Source organism: Eleutherodactylus coqui, chromosome 6 (assembly GCF_035609145.1).
Source record: "Eleutherodactylus coqui strain aEleCoq1 chromosome 6, aEleCoq1.hap1, whole genome shotgun sequence".
In the NCBI taxonomy this organism is placed as follows: Eukaryota; Metazoa; Chordata; class Amphibia; order Anura; family Eleutherodactylidae; genus Eleutherodactylus; species Eleutherodactylus coqui.
Genome location: NC_089842.1, coordinates 2,408,365 through 2,416,115, shown reverse-complemented (window position 1 = coordinate 2,416,115; position 7,751 = coordinate 2,408,365). Strand labels below are relative to the sequence as shown.

The following is a 7,751-nucleotide window of genomic DNA, read 5'->3' as shown; positions in this document are numbered from 1 at the left end:
TCTTTTTAATGACATCACTCGGTCCGTCTTGTTCTAAAACATTGGATGAAAATCACACAGGAAAAAAACACAGAAATGCAAATGAAACCCCAAACAATTGTCTCCTGTGGACAGAGCTAAAGATGTTCTCTGCGGCCCGTGACAATAAGGGTGAGGGGACGGGGGGCCCAGGGCGTGTGGATGGTGATTTTCCGGCGTGTCCACATTCTTTCCCCCGCTGCTCTCTGATTGGCTGCTCCAGCACAGGTGAAACTCACTTATACGACAGGTATCTGTGCCTTCTGCATTCTATGTACTAACCCTGAAGTGGTGCAGATCCTCGCCGGAGCCGCCATGCAGCCGCTGACACTAACTACTCTGCTGCTGCTCATCGCCACCACATATGGAGGTAAGTCCAGAGCTGCTACTTACCTGCAGGATCTCTTCGCTCTGACATTAAGTTAACTTTCATGTTGGACTTTTGACTGTTTTTATGGATGTTGAAGTGCAAAATTTGGGGTTTTACAAGTTATTGTGGGTCTGAGGTGCCGGAGCCGTCCGCGGGGGAAGAACTCCAGAAGGGGGATTTGTAGGACTGTGACGAGTAGAGGGACAGAAGAGGCCGCCGGACGCATCAAAATCTGCAGTCAGCCTGCGGACGGGCGTGTAGATTTAGGGCTTCTACCCTCTAGTGGTTTTTTAACGCTGCTTTTTTTTAATGCGTCTTTCTCTCTAATGTTAAAATCACAACGAAAATCACAAAAACACAAACTAGCGATTTTTTTCAATGCGATTTTAACATTAGAAAGTTCCATAAAAAAACCCGCGGTGGGTAAAAGCCGTGAGGCCGCCTCCGACGGGCATCTGTGGGGTGCTTATCTGTAAGTCCTGGCCGTCCGGGCGTCAGCTCTCTTTTTTTTTTGGTTGTTTTGCCATTTGGTGTTTGTTTCCCATCGAGGGGTTAATGCCTGGAAGTAAAGAAGCAAAAACCCGAGTTGGGGTTGTGAAAAACGCACCATGTTGGAAACAATACCCCAAACCTTGTGGAGCTTTCTATGTTTTACTACTGACCTACAGAAACCGGCATGCTGCACAAAAGCAACCAAAAGGCAGGTTTTTCGCGAAAAGGACCGTGTCCGGGCGCCCCTCCCCCCCCACCACCACACGGGCGGCTTTTTTAACGCGATTGTCAATGGGACTTTCTAATGTTAAAAACTAGAGATGAGCGAGTAGTGCCTTACCCGAGTATCTCCCCGCTCATCTCTAAAGATGGGCGGGGAGGAACAGAGGAGAGATCTCTCCCCCCCACTTCCCCCCGCTCCCCGCCACAACTCACCTGTCACCGGCGCCGGCCCTCGAATCTGACGAGCGGGCAGATACTTGACTAAGGCACTACTCGATCATCTCTATTAAAAACGCATCACACAAAAATCACGAAGCCCCGACCTGCGATGTGGTTTTAACATCAGAAAGTCCCATAGACGTTTGCGCTAACGCCGCCCGTGTGGGGGGGGGGGGGGGGAAGCCGGCACTTTTTTTGCAGCCTACTTTTGGGGGCCATTTTTTGGGCCCCGGACCGCCAGACTCGGAGCCCACTGGGACATGGAAAAATGTCATCAACCAAAAGTGTGAGAAAACTCTACTCAAAATACCCAATGTTTGCAGCTCCTGAGGTACAAGAGTCCCTCGCTGCGTCTGTAACTCACATTGACTTCTATGGGAGTTACAGTAACAGCACAGAAAAGCCTGCTGGCTGCTTCCTTAAAGGGGTTGTCCAGGGTTAGAACAACACAGCGCCACCCTTGTCTGTGGGTTGTGTTGGGTATTTCCCATTCATGACTTTGGAACTGAGCTGAAATACCTCATACAACCTATGGACAAGGGTGGCGCTGTGTTTGGAAGAAAGCAGCCATGTTTTTCTAACCCTGGACGACCCCATTAACCCGTTAAGGACTAAGCACAGTAAATTTGTGGCACTTGGTCATGGGCTTTAATTAGAGATGAGCGGACGTACTCGTTAAGGGCGATTTCGCAATTGAGCATCGCTATTTTCGAGTACCTGACTACTCAAGCGAAAAGATTCAGGGGGCGCCGGGGGTGAGCGGGGGGGGGGGGGGGGGGTTGCAGAGGGGAGTTGGGCGGAGAGAGAGAGAACTCCCCCCAGTTCCCCACTGCTACTCCCCCCCCCCCCCCCCCCCCGCTCACCCCCGGCGCCCCCTGAATCTTTTCGCTTGAGTAGTCAGGTACTCGAAAATAGCGATGCTCAATTGCGAAATCGCCCTTAACGAGTACGTTCGCTCATCTCTAGCTTTAACCTTGGCTAATGGTAGAAACGTATACCGACGGAGTAATGCTACTGCAATGTACCAGAAGTGGGTCGGGTCCTCGGCTGTTAGCCCGAGCCAAGGAACCGGAGGAGAAGGGAGAAGGGTTTTAACCGCCTTCTCCCTTGCAGGCTACATAGTTGCTGCACCACATAGCGGTCAATGAGGAAGTCTTCGGGCTCCTTCACACGGGCGATGTCAGGCTGGGAATCACGGCCCTGTGGGTTCATGTGAAAACGGCCTCCCATCACTGCGGGGATGAAGGGAATCCCCACCATGACTGTCACACCTGCGGCAGAGGAGCGCAGAGTTCTCACTTTGCTTTCAATGGGGCTGACGCTGCTGCTGAAAACAATGACTGATCTTGCAGAAAGACAGAACCCGCGGCGATGTGTTTCCTGCTTCGCATCGCGGCGCCATGCAGGAAAGCATCACGAATGTGAATGAACCCATATTTCATATTTGTACGTCTTGCAATGCACAAATCTCGCACAATTTCTCGCTAGTGTGAAGGCACCCTTACTTCTACTATTCAACCCGGCAATCATGTGATCGTCGGTTGGCCCCTACAAAAGCAGAGCTACAGGGTCCTAGCAGACCCCGATCAGCTCTGTTCGTGACTACTGCCACTACAGGGAAGCTTTGTAACTGGGGCTCCTATGGATGCGACTGGGAGAGAACTAGAGGTAGGTGCGCACAGTAGACGGGGATGGCTGGGAGAGACCTAGAGGTAGGTGCACACAGTAGACGGGGATGGCTGGGAGAGACCTAGCGGTGGGTGCAGGTAGCGGAGCGGTCTGCACTTTAGTGGCCGGTGAGTTGGGGACACCTCCCACCCTGTAACCTTTCATCTCTTTTCTTGTTACAGATAACACGACTCTCAGCGCCGGTCTGGTCACCAACCCGTATGCCACCTCTGTGATCCTAGATGTACCGCCATGTAAATACTCCGGGAAGAATGCAACGCTTCACATAAACGGCCCCAACAATGAAAGTAAGAACCCTTCACCAACTTGTAACCAAACATTTTGTTGGAATGCTTTAGTAAGGGGGTAGGCGAACCTTTCTTCAACTGTCCGTCAATCATTAGTGGATGGATGGGGGCTGACTGCTTGGGACCCCCATCCATCAGCTGATCGTCCAGCGCAGTGGGCCAGACGTTGTCATCCATGGTGTGAGGAAGCAGGGGCAGCGCCGGCTTCACGCCTGTTGGAATCAGTGGGAGCGCCGCGCTGCTGTTGTACTTCCTGCTTATTCCGGACAGAACGAGGCGGCGGTCCGGTCCGCAGCAGGAAGCAGGACAGCAGCGCGGCGCTCCTACAGATTTCAATGGGAGTGAAGCCGGTGCTCCCACTGATGACGACATCCGGCCGGCCGCACTGACCTGATAGCAGGCGACCGTTCAGCTGATGGATGGGGATCCCGAGCAGCGGACCCCCATCCATCAACTACGGATAACCTAGCCAGAGGATAGATCCTCAGATAAAAAAAGCCTAGACTGCCCCTTTAACTCTGGCTAACGCAGAGACATCTCTGCTTGCTTGTTGCTGTTCACTGCATACGATGGTGTAGGCAGGTCTACCTGTGACCGTACATCTCATGTGCAGTTATGGTTCTTTTAGATTTTAGGCGACCTTCCGGTTCAAGATGAAGGCGGGTGGGAAGCTTGTGCTGCTGTTACACTGGATGAATGTCAGCAAACGATGCCTGACACTTGTCCCCGCAGATACTCGCTCCTGGATTGTTACACAGGAGCGAGTATCGCTGACTCGCTCACGGAGCAGCCAGCAAGGGAGCCGGGGCGGCTGGCAATTTCTCTCCTCACCCTCCCCCGCCCCTCTCCATTCCCGGTAAGCAGCGGCCGGCCGTTCAGTACTGTAGCTACAGATTTGTAACCCTCACCTCATCTGTCTCCGCAGCTCGGCTTCTAGCACCGTTCACAGTGCCACAGTGCCGTCTGAAGCGAGACCTTATTATAGTCGGTAACTCTCAGGATGGCAATGTGGATACCATAAATGTGGGCTACCAAGTCCCAGGCCTGAGCCCGAGCACCAAGTACACGTGAGTAGCCCCGCCCCCGAGGTTCATTGCTCTGCTTATTGTTATTTAAATAGAGAAATACATTTACGAATGGAGCGCGGTTTTCTCTTTACAGCGCCTGGTATGAAATTGACGGAACAGCGTTCAAATCAACTCAATTCACCACTGAAACTGGTGAGTAAAAAGAACGGATTGTGAAAAGTACAAGAAATCAATCCCCTTCACATCGGAGATAGAAGGGGGTAAACGGCCCATCAGGATGGAGCATGGAGGCTCCACGGGCCACTGCATGTCCTGTTATGGAGGCACTCTACCCTACTTGTAGGCATTAGTTGCAGCACGGTGACCCCAGCAGCAGACGGAGTACGGATGGGTTCATAGTGTACAAGTTAGGTTGAATGGAATTTAAAGGGGTTATCCAGCCTTTAAAAACGGCCGACCTATCTTCAGGATAGAGGATCCCGTAAGGTTTTAATAGCTGGATAACCCTTTTAAATGACTCTCCAGTTTCAGAACAGAACTCAGTCCCGGAGCGGAGGAGGCGGGGAGGCGTTACCTGCACTCTTTGTTCTATGCCATACGTCCGATCCATTGGTTCCAGGTCCTGATGGCTGACACAATCTTCAGACTACTTAATCCCATAGATCATTGGTAATGTTAGACTACTAATGCACTATACCTGCTCTCTGATTGGCCAGAGCTGCCCATGTGATCAGCACTGGCCAGTCTGGGAGCGGTATACAGTAAACTTTAGCTAGATAGTAATTTGCGGGGCCACCTTCAACAGTTAAAAGCGAGAACCGGCGGATCAGCCGGACAGCAGAGAAGTGCAGGTAATACACCTCTGGGAAATAAGAGGATCGCTTCAAAAGGAAGTTTTCCCTCCCAGATAACCCCCTTAAATGGATTGTCCGGTTGTAAATTAATGATGGTCCAACTTCAGGACAGGCCGTCAACAGTACGTTAGTGGGGGTCCATTGCCTGGGACTCCCACCGAACAGCTGTCACCAGGTCAAGGCTATCATGTACTGAGCTGATTTCTGCAGGAAGCAGAGAGCGCCGTTCTTTCTTTAGTGGCCAGGGTTGTCATTGCAGACCAAGTTATTTTTCACTTCAGTGGGAACTTTACCTGAAATACCAAACCTGACCACTGCTGTGGGAACAGAGCTGTCTGTAGAAATGAGCTGAGTGCATAAGTCCACTGGCCCAGGGAACAGATGATCGGTGGCCGACCCTGATGATGGACCCATGCCAATCTACTACAGATAAGCCATGCTGAGGATAGGCCATCATTAGCTTACAGCTGGAGAACCCCTTTAAATAAACCAAAAGTTTAGAGTCCTGTACCAACCTACAATGTCGTGTGTGTCCCACTGAGCTGCAGACGACATACATGAAGGAGGGGACCTAGCATGGCACTAATCACACTAAGGGACACTTCAGTGCAAATATTGGGGGCATGCCCAGGTAAAGCGGGGGAGGGAGGAGAGGACAGGTGGCACTGAGGTAGATACAGCTACAGGGAGATCTAGAACTCCTCTAGGAACCGGCATGTTATATATTTATCCTGAAGCTCCACTTATTAAAGGGGTTCTCCGGGGACCTTTATTCTCCAAAACCAGCTCAGAATGTAGAACCAACATATACGTTCTACTCCCCTCCCCCGCTCTACTTCGGAGATCAGCACATGTGACCACTGGAGCTACTCGCCAGTGATTGGCTGCAGTGATCACATGACCCTGGTGTCAGTGACATCATCGCCAGCTCCCTCCATCCAGAAGTGAAGTCCAGCAAGGACTGAAGGGGGCAGCGGTGAGTAGAACCTCTTATATCGATACTACAGGTTGAAGATAACCACATCTGGATGACCCCTTTAAAGTGAGTCCGATGGGAGGTAAAGAACACCTGGTATCAGTAATATACCCATATAATCAGCAGATGTATGGCTGTGTTAAGGCCTCTGCACACGGGTGTCTATATGCCCCATATTACATATGTATGATACCGGGAGCTGACACCCCATTGGTTCGTATTCGGATATTCAGGACTGCGTTTTTCAAGCAAATATTTACGTGTGGAAAAACAAATGGCAGCCGCTCTACTTTGGTCCGTATTACGACCGAAATTGGCCATTAAAGAAAATGCGATTGCATAAATAAGCCTGAAATCCACGGAGCTTCCTGCAGTTTGTGAAAAATACAATGAAAACTCAACATCCGCACTTCAGTCTGTTAGAACCCTGCGTATTTAACGGACCACAACTGCATGCGCCCGTGTGAATGAGCCCCACTAGGATGCTGCTGATGGAATAAACCCCTTAGAGGAGCTCTCCATGGGATCATAGCTGCAGTTCACAGCGTCACATAGTAGAGATTTAAAGGGACGGTCCAGCATTAGAACAACATGGCTGCTATCTCCCAAAAGCCACGCCACATCCATGGGTGAAGCAGGAAGGGATGCTGAGGTAGTAGTTGTTACTGGAGCCTCAGGGGGGGCCTAGAGGCCCCCCTATCACCAGTAGTATAGGCGGCACATGGTAGGTAGACCGCCCTGCCAGTATAGGGCGTTCACTGTCCGCTCCCGCTGGGTCAGGGCTGCAGATTACACGACGCACAACAGATGGATGAACGATTCTTCTCTTCCTTGCAGTATCCGCGGCGCCTCCAGTCACCTTTAGACGTAGCGGTGGAATGGTGGTGATTACAGTCCTATTGGCAATCGCAATGGTCCTGCTGCTTGTTGGACTCATCGTTGTTCTGGCGTTGGGTGGCCGAGGTGCAAAATAGGCGGACAATGTGGAGGGCAGATTACGAGGAGAGCGGGATGCCGTCCGTTAATGAAGACTTACTATATTGGAACTGTGTGATATGAGGATGTGAACACAAGCGTCCTACAAGACCTGCGCCAAGCGCCACGCTGAGGGGCCACGGACGAAACCTGACCAGACGGCGGCCAACCTGCTGAGTGTATATAATATATAATCTCCTCTCTGTGTGATGATGGTATAACGTTGTGTAAACGAGGGGATGACGAGCCGCTCCGACCCCAACGCCAGCTTGTATCCGTTTTGTAACGTTGAGTATTACGAGGTTCTTGTTTTAATAAAAGTACTAAAAACCACCGTGAGCCGATACATTTACTGCGGGGGGGGGGGGGGGCAAGGAGCGCCCCTCTGGGAGGTAAGCATCTGCAGGGGAACCGAAATACACATAGAATTCAAGGTTTCATCGACTTCAATGAGTTTCCACTAAAAACAGAAGGATCTCCATTGTATTCGGTTCCCGCTGAGCAATAAGCGGCGGCGCTGTTTGTTCGGTTTGAAAAATGGAAACGAAGCGGACGGAGCGACGCGGGAAAGACGGAAAGGCTGCAGGTTTTAAGGGAAACCTTTTAATTTCGTTCTTATTT

The 7,751-nt window shown here is 51.2% G+C and overlaps 1 protein-coding gene across 1 annotated transcript; it reads left to right on the top strand.

Annotated features, from left to right (window-relative positions):
• The first annotated feature begins 276 nt into the window (after window positions 1-276).
• Window positions 277-7,463, top strand: UPK2 (uroplakin 2). Its single transcript, XM_066606064.1, has 5 exons — window positions 277-388; window positions 3,172-3,297; window positions 4,223-4,364; window positions 4,459-4,517; window positions 6,993-7,463. The coding sequence occupies exons 1-5, from the start codon at window positions 334-336 to the stop codon at window positions 7,127-7,129; spliced, it is 519 nt and encodes a 172-aa protein (XP_066462161.1). The 5' UTR covers window positions 277-333; the 3' UTR covers window positions 7,130-7,463.
• Window positions 7,464-7,751: the final 288 nt, after the last annotated feature.

Coding starts and splice junctions, on each gene's coding strand:
- UPK2 (XM_066606064.1), top strand. CDS start 334: ATGCAGCCGCTGACACTAACTACTCTGCTGCTGCTCATCGCCACCACA. Junction 389..3,171: donor CATCGCCACCACATATGGAG/GTAAGTCCAGAG, acceptor TTCTTGTTACAG/ATAACACGACTCTCAGCGCC. Junction 4,365..4,458: donor AGCCCGAGCACCAAGTACAC/GTGAGTAGCCCC, acceptor TTCTCTTTACAG/CGCCTGGTATGAAATTGACG.